The sequence below is a fragment of the Kogia breviceps genome, chromosome 3 (assembly GCF_026419965.1).
Source record: "Kogia breviceps isolate mKogBre1 chromosome 3, mKogBre1 haplotype 1, whole genome shotgun sequence".
Lineage (NCBI taxonomy): Eukaryota > Metazoa > Chordata > Mammalia > Artiodactyla > Physeteridae > Kogia > Kogia breviceps.
Window position 1 is genome coordinate 47894097 of NC_081312.1, and position 17790 is coordinate 47911886.

Below are 17790 nucleotides of genomic sequence, written 5' to 3' on the forward strand. Positions count from 1 at the left end.
TATTAAACATAGAAAAGTGGAAGAATTTATTTTAGCTTGGTAGAATTATGACATTTTAGATTTTTACATTCTCTTTTATATTTGTACTGTAAATAAATTTTTTAATGTAAATACTCCTAGAATCTGTCTGCATCCAGGTAAACAGCTTAATGCCAAGTGTGATTTTTGGATGAGAAAAATTCTTCCTTAAATCGTCTTGGGGACAAGCCTAGATATAACCGGATTTAAGACAAACTATTTTAAATAGCATTTATTCTCTGAAAAATAGCTTCATATAATTCTATAAAGTCTTTTAAAAGATCTTTAGCTAATACCAGATAAATATAACATTGGCCAAACACCAGAATTTTAGAAAATTTCTCATATGTTAAAGAATCAAAACGGTTATATTTAAGAAATTTCACTGAAATGGAATCTAGTATTAGATTCAAATACTGACTGCATGATCTTGGCCAACTCACTTCTGAGACTATTTCTTATCTATATGATGCAGATGATAATATTTTACCTCATAGCGTTGTTAGGATTAAGTAAAACGTGTGCAAAACACCCAGTTAGACCTTGAGTATTTTGTTAATATGCGTTCATTTAACTCACTCTCCTATAACTTGAAAGTGAACTTGAGATCATAGGTGAACTCTAAACTTTCAGTATATACCCTATACTTTGTACAGTCTTAAACTTTGTTATTCAGTTGGCCCTTGAACAACTCGGGTTGGGGTAGGGGTACACCCTGTGCTCAGTCAAGAATTGGGGTGTAATTTTACAGGAAGCCCTCTGTATCCACGGTTCTGCATCCACAGATTCAACCAACTGCAGATCATGTAGTGCTGTAACATGTAATTATGGGGGAAAAAATCCACGAATAAGTGGGCCCACGCAGTTCAAACCTGTGTTGTTCAAGGGTCAGCTGTATTCTAAAGGAGCGTTCCAAACTCATTATTACAAATTATTTTTATTATTCGTTTTATAGTTCTTCTGTGAAATTTTTTTTTTAAATAGCTTATGTCAGAATTGTGCTAGGCAGTTTTTCCAAAGCTATCTATTCTTCCCAACATCCTTGTGAGGTAGTAGGAAGTGTTATCTCCTTTCTATAGCTCAGGAAACTGAGGCTCTGAGACCTTGTGACTTGATGAGTGTCTTATAGTTAATAAGTGACAGAGGCCAGAATATGAACTCGGGGAATTCTGATGCCAAGTCCATTGCCTTTTCTGCTATATCATCCCTACTTCACATTAGACAAATGGTCTTATACCATCATCTAGTGTTTGTTACTATATTAATCTACTTGAAAGTAGGGTTTACTGAGAGCTTAGATATTAAAAAGTGACCTTATTTGCTGTGTTCCAGGTTACTGTTTACTGCTTCAGTTTTGTTTATGAGACTAATATAAATCTAATTGCTAGATGATATCAGAACATAATAAAAGTGAATATTTCTCTGAAAAACTAATAAATGGGCACTATTAGCCTAGACTAATTGTTTTTTTATAGTCTCATCAGGATCTATAATTAGACAAACTACATATTATTAACAGTGAAGAAATAAGAACGCATGTTAAGAATATCAGGTTTTTAAACATTTGCTAAAGTCTACTGAGCATGCAATAAAGAATGAACAGTTTACTAAAATTCAAGCATTGTACCTTAATGTTTTGTTTCTTTGAATTTTTTTTTTAAATCAAGGCTTATAGATTAGAACCGTTAATACTGAAACACTACAGCAACATTTCACCTGTCCAGATCCACTGGTATAATACTTCCAATCCTCTACCTTATGAGTATATGAAGCCAAGCTTTCTTCACCCAGCAAAAGAACCTACCTCAATTTCAGACAGTGAAGGCGTTTCAACAATACCAAGCCCTGTGACTTCACCAGTCTTGTCCCGCCGACACTATGGGGAATCTATAACAAATATAGGCAAAGCAAGCATATTAGGTAATTTCTTTTCAGTATTCCTTATCAATGAATTTAAGCACTTTTATATAGACATTAAATTTTAAGTACTTGGAAATACTCTATGTATTACAAAACATCCAACAGTTAATCCTCATGGTTAGAGTTAACCACCTTCTCACTGTTCATATTTGAGGGCAAAAGCCCTAATGTTCTCTTAATTAGATCAGATCCTGTAGTTAAAGAGTATGAGATGGCAAAATATGAGATAACAAAAGAAGATCGGGGAATCAAGTCCCTCATTTTAATCTTGGCCCCATCACTTACTGTGAGATCTTGGGAAGTCACGTAGTTTTTAATGCTCTGCTTCCTCATCCATGAAATGAGGGAGTGCTTGAGTACTAAGGGTGCCCCTGCTGACCGGTTCTCTGATCCCTGTCCTAAAAGTCTCCCGCAATATGTGCCCTTCCTGAGGGCAACAAGGGTATTGAATTTCTCTGAATGATCTCCAGTACCAGCCACAATGGTATAGTGCCAGAGTTCAATTCTGTGCCACTTTAGTTTGTCCATTGCTTTTGATTACAAGTTGCCTTAGTATAAAATACCACAAGATGGCACTATAAAAAGGCTTTATCTGCTGGACTCATTGATATTTGACTTCGTCATAAAGATTGTTTATTCATAGCTTTTTATAACATATCCACTTAACCTCAGGAGTAAGCATATCAATAGTGAATATATGCCCATGTGAATGGCATGGTTCTTTTATTAACATTTTTAATCGTATGAAATACTTTTAAAAACAATGATCACAAATAAAATAGAATCTTTATTCCTCTGTAAGCTATATTCCTAGAGTTTGTACAACTCTCATTCTATTCAACACCATTTTTATTTAGAAACCTACAATATAAATTGTAATTTTCTTATGTACCCACCCTGGAAAAACATGACTAGGGCTTAGTCCCTCTGCCAACCGGCTGTAAATATGGGTGGTGCTCTTTAGCCTGGTGTGTGGTGTAATTCAGCAGAATGACTGCCCTGTTTTGTGAAATGTAGGGGCTGCGAGCATTGGAAAGGGACTTGGAGGAATGTTGTTCTCAAGGTTCGGACGTTCATCTGCATCACAGCCATCTGAGGCATCAAGGGACTCTGTGGAAGACGAGAAGAAGCCGGTTGCCTCACCTCCCACGTCCACTGTGGCAACGCAGACCCTTGCACATAGCAGTTCTGGCTTTCTTGACTCTGCATGTTAGTTCATACTGTTCTTTGCAAGTTTATACCGTGCCTTTCTAAAACGTGCGGAGCACAAAGGGTTAAGATATTAACACTAGCAGTCAACTCTTAATCTAAAGCCTGCCTTAGCTTTTAAAGAAACAATGCTTTTTCTTCTACTTACATTTTTAGGAGTAATCCCTAGGTAAATGCAGTTTTACTCTCTGCATTGGTGAATTAAGTAAAAAGCATTAATAATCAGGGCCTTGTGGCACAGAGGTGTTACACATCAAGCATAAAACAAATCTCTTTGTGGTAAGCACTCCCTGATATTTCTAAAGTGGTTTTTTTAAAAAAAAGTATATATGGTCTTCTCAGCCTTAAAAATTCATGTAATTGCTTCAAACCTATGCTGTATTTACTCTTGATACTTTTTAAAACTGCTATGCCAAATCCGTCTTGGTGCTAATCCCTCAGTTCCCTTCATCCAACCGAATTATAAAACCTTCAGAGTTTTAATTGTATTGGACCCACTGTATCGCTTCCAATCCTATCCCAGCTACCTTGTGTAAAATAGATACTCAAGAAATGAGTGAATGAAAGGATAATTATACTGGACTTATATTAGAATGGAGCTTTATTTAATTTTTTCCAGTGGATTTATAAGGTCTAAACTCTTGAATAGTTGTGAAACACTAATACACTTAGTATTTACGTCCAAGGATATAAACTTGAACCTTATTTTTAAATGTCCAGTAAAATAAGACTAATAAGTCAAGTCCTAGTTTTCCATTGACTTACATAAGGAAATGTTGACTCTGAAACTAGCTACTTCCTTTCGGTAACTATAGCCAGAAAATTTTATTTTCTTCCTCTAAAAATCTTTAAACATTTCATTTCAGATACTTAGAGCCTTGTTTTCTTACTGTGTCTGCTACTCTGAATTTTAAAACAACCAGCATTCATTGCTGTGCAACAGTCCTAGGGGCTGGATCTTTCTCCAGAGTCACCTCCACTCCATGATGAATTATCCTAGCCATTTCTGAGTTGGACATTCCTATTTGAGCCAATTCCATTTTTTTAACTTAATCCTATCTATGTCAGACTCTGAGTACTAAAAATTTTATAATTGCAAGTCTTTTGAACACTGCCTAGAAAATTCATTTCAGATTTTGATATTTGTACAAAATTCATAGTTTTCTTATAAGAGTTCCTATACTATTGCTGACTTAAACTCTCACTTCTGCTTACTATCAGAAATGAGATTGTGAAAATACAAAATTCTGTTATGCAAATATCAAAAGAAAACTAAACTTCTGAGGAAAAATAACTTCAAAGAATTTTGTAAAATGGCAGGTAAAAAGTCACAATTCCTTGTAATGTTAATGCACAGCAATGATGCTAGTAAACATTAAGGTGAATGAGGGAACAAGAAGAGCAGGGTATTTTGAGCCCAAGAGACGGGGTAATGAAGACATACAGAGAGAAGTCTATAGGGTCTGAGAGAAGAAACCTATCTTTTAGTTTTTCTACTATTTAACATAGAAATTTCAAAGTGATAATGAAGAAACCTATTTCTTCTTCCAGTACAAGTGAGTAGAGATGCTTAGCTGTATTTCATTATTATATTTTAATATCTTAACAGAATATGTTTTGTCATTCTTGCATATAAATTCTTTGTTGGTCCTAATCGTAAATTACTTGCCAACTATAGACTCAACTAACTGTGAGCTAATCATGATTTCTTAGTTACATGTATTCATCTTTAGTTACAGATTTTAAAAGCCCAACTTTAAAAATTGGACCACTACTATAGGCAAATTATGCCTTTTAAATCAAATCCCCAAGATTCACTTTACTAATTCTTGGACTTGCTTCAGTAATACACTCTTCTATGTAATCCTGATTTAGACAAATTTCTTAAGTCACAATTGCTATTTTGGCTATATGTTGCAAATCATAAAACCTTTCTTCCTTAAATCTTCTTTCTGGAATTTGGTTCTGGCTTCCTTTCTTCCTTCCTTCCTTTCTGCTCACATTTGATTGCCTCAATTCTTCTCGATAACCTTCATTCTGAAGCTACCGACTTTGATTCTCTTGCTTTTTGAGGGTAAGATGGACACAGACTGTGAATTCATGATCAATCAGGGTTTCTCTCTTTGAAGACTTAGTGTTATCAATTGAAACAATCTTATTGACATCAATTTGAAGCATCTTATGTAGCTACTGTTCGTTTCTTTTGAAAAGTATAGGCTTATTTCCAGTGGTTTTACTGTTTCATTTCTTATACTCCCCTGTGTTTGTAACATATTATGAAAAGAATCTGTTTCTTTTAGCATTGTTTTGCCTCTGGGTTAGAAATTAAATGAACTGTACATTTGGGAGATATTTGGGTGTTAACAGATTATGACATTATATTTCAGAGTTAATTATGCTTACATTTTCCATGAAAGAGCTCTTCACAAAAACCAACTTGTATACTTCTTTATGTATGCTAGGTTTAATCAGCTCATTTGGGAGTATTGTTCTAACTTTTGGCCACTACATCACTGAAGGCCATTTGTAACCATCAGCCAACACTTTACAGCATCTTGTGTTTTTTTTTCACAGATTTCAGACTTCAAGAATCGTTCTTTAATCTCCCACAACTTCTTTTTCCGGAAAATGTAATGCAGAATAAAGATAATACCCTCGGTATGGTATATGTCAGGAATAGCATTCAGAGCACTATGAAAATGATCTACTTAGATTTCTCCTGCTCATTGAAAAATTGGATCAGTTCTATGAGATCAGCTTGAATGTTACCATTAATAGACTATTTTATATGTATTCTCTTCCTGTATTTTCTAATCTTAAATGTAGTGGTCCAGAAACCCCCGAGTATTGATTAGACACTTAATGTGCTAAAATATATGATAGTCCTGTATGCTTCTACAAAGAAGGAACCTTTTAGAGGGGGGAGAAAAGCATGAGGCCATTCTCTTTCTCCTCTATTGCCCTACAGCCTTCAAAGAGGTTCAGTATTCTTTTCATGTAATATACTTAAAAGGATTTCATAGTATAAAGGATTTTATCATTTCTAATTATTTCAGATATTAATAACACTTCCCCTAGGGCTGTTGGTATGCCATAACTGATACTGATTTCAACATAAATATTTAATGTTCTTTAGAGGTGTAGGTTCACTTTGAAAAAATTATTATTATTGGATGCAAGAGATATTTTCAGTCTCTTAATTTTCATCAGATTCAAAATGTACAGTAAAGATTAATCTTAGCAGTTTAAAATTATTTTCATCATTAACTTCTCATTCCTTTTTTTATAGCTCCTTTTCTCTTTCCTTTTTTTAAAATATAGAATTTTACCTTTAACAAAAAAATAAGTTACAGGTGTTTCCTTGGATTTTTTAATCATATCTAATTTTATAATTTCTGTATTTATAATTGCTAATTTTCATGCATTTTTTCTATTTTCAGAAAAAAAAATCTTACTTGATATAGATTCCAAAACAGTGTTTCAGCATAACAAGCTGATTTGGGTTTTTGGCTCTATAACAGCAGTTTGTGTTGATCTAACTCAGTGAAATCCCCTCAAGAAGTGATCTTATATAAATGCTCTCTCTGGTCCCTGTTCATGTAATGGTCACTTCCATAGAGAAATAATTGATGTGTGCTTTTTGCATATTTAATTGGAGAAAGGAAAATTAATCCACTCATACATTTGTCCTACATTCAGGTAGTCCTTTTTATTCATTACCTTAAAACCATCCCAGCTACCCAAGCAATTAGACCACTAATCATAATTGCACCACACTGATCTGATTCAGATGGTATTATGTATATGGCTTCTATTTTCTCTTTTCTTGTTTTTATTCATTCAACAATTTTACCATGAGCCAAGTAGGTAGTCACTAGAAAAGATACCAAGATGAAACAGATTTCAGTGCTGCCCATAAAGATTTTAAATGCTGGTGTGGAAGTTAAGTATTTTTTAGAGGGCATATATTCTAGTAGGGAAGGTAGATAACTACAGAAATAATTATAATATATGATAGAATGTGATGAGCCACATAACAGAGAAACAGGTAAAGGCCTCTGTCAGTTCTAAGGAATGAGAAAAAGATTTAACCTGGAGAAATCAAAAAAAGCTTTGTGGAAGTAGGATTTGGACAAGCAGAGATGAAGAGACAGTGCAGAGAGAATAAACAGCATAAGCAGAAACACAGAGGTGGGAAGCACAGGGTATGTAGAGAACCAGAAGTTAGTTTTCAGGAGAACCAAGGATGAGTAGAAGGGAGTAGTTCTGAATATGATCAGGAACATTTCTCCAACCAGATGATAGAGGATCCAATAAATCTGGGCATCTCCAGGAGTTTCTTTATATTCAACCCTTGAGCCTGTATTTACCCAAATAGCCCATCTGTTGTCAAATGTTATATGAATGTCTTTCAGGGTATATTAGTGTCAGGAAATTTGGGGGTTAGAAATGACAACTGATTATAAAACTCATTATGGAGTTTTTGTTATTTTTTTCAAATAAAGGATGGTTAGAGAATATTCTTAAATACATTTGAAGCTATGATAAGTCACAAAATGTAAATATTCCTTGGATGTCAAACACCTAACCACATGAAATATATAGTCGCTCTGAGGCAACACAAAAATAAGAAGACATAATTTATCAAGAACTCTGAGCACAATCTTTCTTATTGCAAATGAATCTTTCACCAGTCATTTGGCAACCCAATTTCCTTTACCTAGTACTTTAATTGGTTTTCTTGGTATCTACCTGAAGCAAAAAATCATGCAATTATGACCATAATTGTTATTTACAAATAAGATAACTTTTAAGATTCATTAAGTTTTTGAAAATTTCTCTCCAGGGAAGTTAAGACACTCCCATTAAATAGAAGAAACCTGTCTAGTTAGTACACATTATAATACTAAGATGGTTACTTTCTATTCATATATTTTACTTTTCAACACCATATCCATGTTGACAGGCCCTGTGCACAAAAGAATCCTCTGCTGAAAGCACAGTGCAAATTGTTGATTATTGTTAAAAGCCAACAACCTTTCTTTCATTTTTACCTCCCTTCAATTGTTCAGGAATCTCTTTTTTTTTTTTTTTTTTTTGGTAGATAGAGGAATTTTAGCCCTTAGGCACTCAAGAGAGAGAAAGAAGGACAAAGTGATGATTTTATGTTCTCCTTTCTTTTTGACCTAACCCAGTGAGAGAAACTCAGAAAAAACTACTAACCTGTATGGTGCCACCCCTTCTTGATATGGTAACAGTGAGAAAGTGGGTCCAAGGCAACTCCATGTAGATATGGGCCAACTTTGGCCAAGAGCACATCTCATAGCACATATATTGATGGAATAGTACTGCCATGTAGTAACCCCACTCCCTTAGGAATTCTGTGATCTACAGAAAGGGGGAAAATGAGACATAGGCCCTCTTACATCCATCCATCCACCTGCAAAACCGACACAAATGTGAGGTCAGCCGCAATGGCAGCCAGACTGCCTGGGGTAAACCTTTTAAGGAAGATGAGAGACTAAAATAGGTTCATCAGGTACAAGCTGGCTACCTAATTCCCATTTTGATGGGGACAACCTACAGATAAATATAAAGGGATAGGGAGGGGCAATCTAGTTAGTGACACTTATTGAAGATCCTCTGGGTGATGAGAAGTACAGGGGCATATAATATAATGGAACAATAAATTTATCATTTGAGTTTATAGTATATGAAAGGCAGTGTTACACAGTAATAGCATATTAAGAATAAATTTCAGGGACATAAAATCAAAGTGGAGTCAAATAACACTAGTTGAAAATCTCCCTTTCTTTGACTTTAAAACAACAGTTCAACCTAAGACTTGGACTAGGAAGACATTCTACAGTGGCATTTAAAAGTGAATTCTTAGAAATAACTTGGTGTGGGCTTCACCAATTTTACTGTGTATGTTTCCCGTCTCTTCTGTTTTTCCTCTTATTTCTCCTTTTTTCTCTTTATAACTAACTTCACCGTGACTCCTCTTTATCGTGCTTGAGAATTCATTTCCTCTTTTCATCTTCCTGTCTGTTGTGCCAGAATGTACCTACCAATTTAACACAAATGTCCCATGGAATACAAAAGATAAAAAATTAAGACATTACTATCCCACAGTTCCACATGTGGATTTCAACTATTTCTTATTATGGATTAGCTTATCATAATTTAAATGAGAAAAATACTTTGTATTTTGTTTTTAAAAAAGCTTTGTAAAAAGCCTATGTTGATATATTTCATGGGGTTTTATAACCTAACTGGGTATTTATGCTGTTTAAGTGTAAACCTTATCTAAAAATGTATAGATATTTTCGGACATTCTTTGTCAGAAAAGCACAATTGAATAGAAAAATAACAACTGTAAATGCATTTTAAAATCACCAAATGGTATTGTCACAAAATACCTGTTTAAAATAAGCATTAGCTAAACATTTATGTGAAATCATTCTCTAAAATGATGTGATTTCCTATATGCAATTACCAAATTACCAGGGTAAAGCAAAACCCAACTTTTTCTCCCACCTCCTTAGTTTTTGCCAGTTTTTACTTTTCACATCTGCTGGTGCTCTGAACAAAGAGCAGACTTTGAGTGTCTGAATAGTAGTGATTTCAGTGCTTTTTATTTTTAAGACCCTTCAAAATATTGTATGGCTCATTGACAGTTTTAAAGGAGTTCCTGAAGATCAAATTATCGTTTTCTAAGTGTTTTATCTCTAAGGATTTGTTAGATGAACCGATCGTAATCTTAGAGCCTTGATTTGGTAAGGTGGTTTTTCTCTAACATGTATTGCAGGGACTTTCTGTGTGTTTAGAAAAGATTTGAGTGAATTCACTGAATTGTTTGAAGACAACACTGTTATAAAATGAAATCCTTCCTCTCAAGGATTACCATTGTTCCTCCCAGTTTAACTTTCCTGGCCACCTAATGGATTCTTTTATTGAACAAACATTTAATGAGCGTGTATGTCCCAGGTGCATGTTAGGCCCTGCTGACAGGATAGAGACTAGGGTGTGTCGTGGCTGCCTTTGAGGAATTCAGCCAAGTGGAGAGGAAAACGTGGTAGGACTGTAATAGATGTTATCTTCCAACACGTCTCCCTGAGCCAGTTGATGTAAAGGGCCTCCCCAATGAAGGAACCTTTGAGTGCCCTGTTGCACTCCTGCAGGCATTGTTATGTGTAAGCCTGGTGCATCATTCTGCAAGAAGGCTGTTTGCCTTATTTTACAGATTAGGCACAAAGATTAAATGGGAAAGCCAGGATTTGAGCCCAGTTTCTTTATTCCAAATATATTATGTGATACCAAGCGAGATTTTTGTTTTCTTGCTTTATTATTCCATATTGACCTGAGCATACAAAGGAAAGGGTTCACCAAATAGAATCCTGAGTTGCTGAGGCTCTTGAGTGTTTTTTCCTGTAAGATTAGAGTGTAAAGTTACTTTTTAAAAAATAGTAATAATAATTAGGAGAGTCACTTCTATTTGGTAAATTTTTATTCTCAACTCTAGTAAGTCTATATAGAACCAATCTTGTAATACTTATTCATTTGTTTGACTTCTTTTCTTTTTAGTGGAATTGGACCACAGAATTGATTTTGAACTCAGAGAAGGCCTTGTGGAGAGCCGCTATTGGTCAGCTGTCACATCACATACTGCCTATTGGTCGTCCTTGGATGTTGCCCTCTTTCTTTTAACCTTCATGTACAAACATGAGCATGATAATAGTGCAAAACCCAACTTTGATCCAGTCTGAACTGTTGAAGGACATTAATGGCCCAAAAGTGATTTTTTTCTGTTAAAATATATGTGTCAGCATATGGAAGTTTCAGGTTTAAGTATGTTTCACTTTTGTTTAGGGTAAGAAATATTTGAATTTAGAAGCACTTTATTTTACTTTAAAAAACAAAGGAAATGTTCAGTCTGAAAGAAGTTATTTATAGTTTTCATCATATAAGTATGAGTCTGACAGAACCCCCGGCAGAGAATCAAGCAAGACATTGAAGTAAGGAGGACTTGGGTGGACTCAAGGTTATAGATCACAATCTAATTTCTCCCAAATATAAAGACATACTAATGGGTTGAATCTAATGTATTAACCAAAATATGTTATAAATCTAAAATGATCAAGGTCCCCAGGGTATTCTACGTAAAGATCACAAGGTGGTATCATTGTTTTTGATTTCCATGAAAGCTTCCATTTCCACAATTTCTTTGAAACATGAGTGTAACAGATTTTAAATGTTTTGAATTTAACTTGTTTAGAAAAACTAATGCTAAAATAGAAACATATGAACTATTGTATTTATAGTTTATTACCTCTGACTAATTGTTTTATGTCAATGTATGAAACATTACATTTTTTTAAATGTTTCCTTTGAACAATTTAAGAACCACATTTATTTTCTATAGTGTTAAAGACACTTTTTTCTCAGAACTCCATCTTTGTACTCTTCAGATGAATATATAGACACTGTGGCATACTTTCAGCATTTTTTTCATTAAAAAGTTGTAGTTTTACACAAATAACACTAGTTCAATTATTTTGAAAAAACATGAACTTTTTATTATGTCACATGTACCTCAGAGAAAGCTAAAGTTTTCTAAACTTGACATGGAATACTCCATAATGGGTACATTTAATAAACTTTACTGGAAAATTAGTAAACTTCTTTGGAGTAGGGAGTATGACAACTAAATTTTAAGTATATAAGCATCTGTGTGCCAAACAATTAATGTATAAAAAGGAGATGGAGTGCCACTAACAAATTCTATTTTTGAAGTGTTTAAGGAATCGTAATTGAGACATAGACACAATAGTTCAAGATTCTGAGGCATTGAAAGAGTTTCCTCAGCTGTAATTTCTTCCACAGTGCTTTTCATCTGAGGAGCTCAAAGTGCTTTGCAATTTAATAATCTATATAGTAGCTTCTTGAGGTAAGTAAATGAGTGTTATTCTCATGTTACATGTTAGTACACTAAGGCACCAAAACATTTAAAGTGCCTTGAATTAGATTACAGAGCAAATCAGAGCTCAGACTGAAGACAGACCATATTCTTTTATGTGCTGTTCATTGACTGGTAATTCACATGTGACCTCTTGTGTTGCAAACAGTAATAATAACAGAAGTTGCAATTCATAATTTGGAGAAATGACTGTGAAGCCAGTACTTTACCCTACTCGGCATATACATTCTTTGGTTCTCACACTCAAAGGAGGAGTTACTTAGAGGGGATCAGTAGCCATCTCTGCCACAACCAACCCATATTTCTGAGAGGCTTCCACTGGGTTCCACTTAAGGTGCTGTCTTTGCTTATCTTAGCTCCCCAGGAATCGTCAAACTGGAAGCAAAGTTGGTTGGTCGTACATCTCACCTTCTCCTTCCTTTTTAAGATGATAGAATCTTTGGATTACTTGTAGATTTTACTCAGCACTGTCAGTCCTCTATCTATTTTGGCCTTTCATTGAATTTGCACAACGTAAAGCACTTCTTCTTAGTGCTTAAAAAGATCCCAAGGCTCCATGCCCAAATACGTGACTCACTAAGAAACTCTTGCTATAAAAGGCTTTTGATGCAATCTTAGCAAAGCTGAAGCAATGTCTTTCGAATTTAGAGATTCCTGTGAACTCAGGTCATTCTCATACCCTGTTTATTTCGTAGGTCTATTTAGTTCTCAGGAGAATTAAACTCATATCCCATATGACTTTATCATTAAAGGTATGTGAGCATTTGGGTGGTATGACACTCAAATGCCTAAGAGCTTTAAGGGATTCGTTCTCTTTTTTTTTATTGGCTGCTCTGGGTCTTTGTGCAGCTTGCAGCTTCTCTAGTTGCAGGCTTATTTGCGGTATGTGGGATCTTAGTTCCCCGACCAGGGATTGGACACCCTGCATTGGAAGCGTGGAGTCTCAACCACTGGACCACCAGGGGAGTCCCAAGGGATTCATTCTTAACCATTAGAATGTGAAGAGCCCCTTTTACCTGAGACGAGTGAAAAACTAGCAAACCTTTTCATTTGATATAGAGTAAAAAGAAAAGTATATTCCCATAGCTATAGGAATATATCTGCTTCCCTTTTTTCATATTGAGGAAAAAAATCCAATTTAACCAAATGGAAGTTATTTGAGTTCTTGAAAACAGCAACATTCAAAACCCCCTTTTCAAAATGAGATTCTGGATTATTGGGATAGGAGTTTTGTTTTCAATTCATTATTTCATCAATAGAGATGGCGATTTTGAGTTCACAGTACTCTTCTTGTTTCCATGTCTCTCTGCATGTTATCATGGAATGTACTTGTATGTACTCAAGTAATATACAGAGTATGTGTAATTCTAGCTTTATTTAGAAGCTAAGTCAGTTACTGAGTAATATTTTGCAACTTTATTCCAGCAAGTACTAAATTTTTGATACCATTAAAATTTTATTCTCTATTTTGTGTACCTGCTATGATGATTCTTCTGAGTACTGGTCAGATTGTTAAAGCAATTTTAATCCAGTTAGGTCCCCAAGAGTTATTTAAACTTAGAATAAGGTGAATGTTTTGTTAGTTCATAACTTTATTTTCAACAGTAATTATGCTTGTGTTATAATCCAGTGTTACAGTATATTAGAACTATTACAAAATGTACTCAGTTTCCCATAGCAAGCCTTAGGAATCTTATGTTTGACTTTAAATAGCATCTGTCAGCCTTTGGAAATTCTCACATTGAACGTTCTGTAGAAGCCCTCAGATAGTGACATGTGAACATTCATCTCATTCTCATTTTCTCTCTGTTGTTTCCTCTTTGAGGGCTGAAGCATTCAGGTCATATCCTTCCCCAAAAAAGTAAACAGAGGAAAGGAAACCATCAGTGGAGTGTCACAGCCAATTCCACAACTCCTTCCACTGATGATGCTTGGGCCCTTAAGGTGGAATCGGACCAAACCTAGAAAGTTCACTGTAAGGCTTACAGTAGAGGGAAAAAAACTGAATTGCTTTCTGATTAGGTTAGTTAATATTTCTGTCTTCTCAGCTGTAATGAGTAAGGCATTTGGACAATTGAGAAAACTAATTTGAGTGTTATGTCTTAACAATTGTTTGAATAATCTTTTGTTAGCATGGAAATGGGGCTAAAAAAGATACATGATATTAAAGAAGAGTCAAGGCAGAGCTTAAAAGAGGATGTAGCAGTCATTGACTTGGAGAAAGAACTAGAACTTGACCAGACAGTTTTGAGTGTTGTGTAGGTAACTTCTGTGGTTGCTCTCAAGTGTCTCCTACCCAGATTCTGCTGTCATCCCTGCGCCTCAAGCCTCTGCCAGGAGTCAGATGGTCCTCTGGCTGAATTTGAAACACATTCATTAAATCCTTTTATGGTTAGGTATGGGCAATGCATATAGTTTCCTGACATTTTATAATAACTTACCTACATAGAAAAACTTTTGCTGTATCTACAGCAGATTTAGCAGGAAGCCCTTCAACTGAACTCTGAACTCTGTTACTTCTAGGATGGATCTAGGAAGCCTGCAATCCACGCTGTCTCCTTTTGCAGTAGTCAGAGGGAAAGGAAGTTGCCAAGGAAATATGTGTACTGTTGAGCTTGGAGCAGTGTCCAGAATGGCAGGATATAAAATTTCATCTCAAAGGTCTCATTTAGTAAATGTTACTCCTGGCATGATAACAGCCTGGGTCATATGCATCCTATTTTAGTCTTCACTGGATGTTTGCAATGATTCAAAGGATCCTAAAATTTCAGGGTTTGTTCAGATTTTAGAGGTCATCTAGTCCAACCCTGTTTTAGTTTCATATGAGCATTTAAATAGCATAAAGGTCATGAAAAGTGAAGTGAGGGGTGGCATGTTAGGTTCAGCCCAAAGACATTGAGAGACTAAATACTCAGGGAATTTGATGGTGTCTCTAAGGAAAAATGTCGTTGACCACAGTAGAATTCTAAAGCTGGAAGGACTGTAGATATTCCAAAGCATGTTCTGGGGACTTTAATAGATGTCGGTTCAGAAAATACGCTTGGGAAATGCCAAATTTAGAAGATTCCTTTACAGCAGGACTTTCAGGAGTCTCTGATGCATTAAATGCAATGTGAATCTGGTGCTGTGGGGTGGAGGAGGGGGAGTTCTTCCAAATTTATTTAACCATAACTTTATTTATACGAATATACTTAGAGAAATGCCATCACATTTAATTCCTGTATTTTACAGAGATGTATCGTTTTGTTTGACAAGTGACCACTCCCACCCTATAAGGTCACATGGCCAGCCAATGACAGAGTTAGAATTAGAACCTAGTCCCCTGATTCCCAGCTTTGTTTTACACCACAGTGCCTGTTTCCTTCCCATAATACATAGCGAGCTCCTAAATGGCAGAAACTACCTCGGGGGTGGGAGGGGTGAGAGTTGGTGGGTGGAGAGGGGCGCGTGGGTGTGTGTGTGTGTGTGTGTGTGTGTGTGTGTGTGTGTGTGTGTGTCTTCCCCATCCCCTCCCCCAGCCCTCTAGCTGTAACCTGATGCTTTAGGAGCTGTGAACTCTCACAGCTCTAGGATTGCTCTAGAATGGCTCTAGGATTGAGTTCCCCAGTTGGTCTCCTTTGTTCCCAGGCTCTCCCGAAAGAGTGCCCTACCGGGTCTGGATAGACTTCCTTTGGTGTCTTAGATTCAAAATACCCAAAAAAAAGAAAAACAAAAGAGGAAATTTCCTGGCAGTCCAGTGGTTAGGACTCCATGCTTTCACTGCCGAGGGCTGGGTGACACAATCAAAGAAAATAATAATAAGCAAAAGAATGAAAAAATTAAAAAGAAAAAGCCAAAATGCCCAGGATACATTGTATTAGTTTTCCATTCTAGTGACAAATACAAACTTGGTAGGGAAACAAGTTGCACAGTGTTAAATAATGTTTAATGTTCCTTTTGTTTCCTTTCTATACTGTTTATATGTTTACCTTTTATCAATTCATGACAAGTAGAGCCCTTCTAAAACTGTTCCAACATAGGTTAACTCATAGAAATTTTAAAATTCAAGTACTGTGTGGAGAATATGAGACGAGTTTCTGGTGTGTGTGCGTGTTTTCCCCAAAAATAGTCTCTTGGCAGGTAGTTAGCATGAACTTTTCCTCGGCCTTTGTGTTTGAATAGGGTTGGGAGTGCACTTAGTATTGTCTGTTACCTTCTGGTTTTTCATTTATGTGTCACAGAGTGCGTCTTGCTTCCTTCCCACTGTACAGTTGCCAGGCTGTGTTGGGAAGCTATTCTTTAGGGAGGTTACATCTGGTCTTCTGTTGGAGAGTAAGATGAAAACAAGTATGTTAATACTTGACCTTTAGTACTTTCTCCTGGAAGACATAGAATATCTATGAGCTCCTTCATACCTTCCCTTGACGACACCCACACTCACTACCATCTCTGCTTGATCTCTGAAAATATTTGATTCCCCATGAGCTTTGTGATGGAAAAGTACAACCATTTTGTGGGTCTAAGGCTGTCATAATAAATCCAAACTCCGCCAGTAAGAGTCTGGGAAGGTTTTTGTTTTTTGCTCTTAGGTACAATTCTCCAAGGCAGCTAACACTATGACTCCCTTGCCACCCTTACGTTGTTGCCTTTCTTTCAGCTTCTATGACCTCTTGCGTTTACCCTCCCTAAGTGCTGTCAGTGACTGCAGTAACAGTTCACAGAAGGTGGCCTTTTTCCTTTCCTTTCCTTTGTTGCCTCTCATTTTCAGTTAGCAAAGCAGGTTAGTTTTCTCAGAATGTTCAGTTTTACTGAAGCATTATTCCCATTTGATCTCTGTAGCGATCAGTTCAGAGGGCAAAAAATATATAACTTTCATTTTAGAATTGTCCAATTTTGATTTTTCTCATTTGGAACTAGTGCATGCACCTTTAATAATCTCAAGGAAGTGAGAGATAAATGTAGTTGTCTCCTGGATTACACTGTTTCTCTAGCTGAATGATCCATTCATTATCTCATTCTCCAAGTGCAAGTAATTGTGCTCTCTAGTAAACAGCCTCAAAGAGTAGGCTATTCTAAGTATTCTTGGGAACATAGTCCTCCTAATCTTTGATTAGATAATCCAAAAAGTTCATGAAGAGTGAAAATATTAAAATCTGCCTCTTCATGAGCAATGGCCACCACACTACCTCCTACTAGGAGGGTCGGTGGCCACTGTGGCACACTGGCTCCCTCAAACGTGAGAGGAAAAGGTTGGCCCATTCTGATCTTGTAGAATAAAACCCATTCACAGCTTCTCAATTGTGAATGGGTCAAAAGATGACCATAGTCCTCAGGCTTTCAGGCTAATCTGAATATGTGATAACTGATAGAAAATTAAATCCAAGAACCCATACAGATTGGGACCAATCACTACGACAGTTCCACTGAACTTCCCATTTCCCTCACCCTTTGGTTGGTGCCAGACTGACTGAAAAGTAGGGTTTTAGGTGTGTTTTGTAAGAATCCAGAAATTTCAGTGCTAGACAAAAGCAATTCCCTCAAGTGGTATTGACTTTAGATTGGGGAATAAACAGCCAGGATGTAGGGACTACATATAGCATGGAGACGGGACAGTGTATGAACTGGAGAAAGAAAAGGCAAACATGGGGAAGGAAAGAAACTGGTCATGATAGTCTGACAGCTTA

General features: G+C 36.1%; 1 protein-coding gene across 7 annotated transcripts in view; it reads left to right on the forward strand.

The window, feature by feature from the left end:
• The window catches only part of DDHD1 (DDHD domain containing 1), a 90824-nt gene extending 77232 nt beyond the window's left edge, over nt 1-13592 (forward strand). For 4 of the 7 annotated variants that reach the window (XM_067028461.1, XM_059056356.2, XM_059056355.2 and 1 more), the window contains 4 exons: nt 1686-1938; nt 2956-3147; nt 5722-5805; nt 10735-13586. In XM_067028461.1, coding sequence (XP_066884562.1) covers nt 1686-1938; nt 2956-3147; nt 5722-5805; nt 10735-10916 — 711 coding nt within the window. In that variant the 3' untranslated portion in view covers nt 10917-13586. Of the gene's footprint in view, nt 1-1685; nt 1939-2955; nt 3148-5721; nt 5806-10734 lie in introns of all 7 variants that reach the window. The other 3 variants (XM_067028462.1, XM_059056359.2, XM_059056360.2) reach the window with 1 other exon arrangement.
• The last annotated feature ends 4198 nt before the right edge of the window (nt 13593-17790 follow it).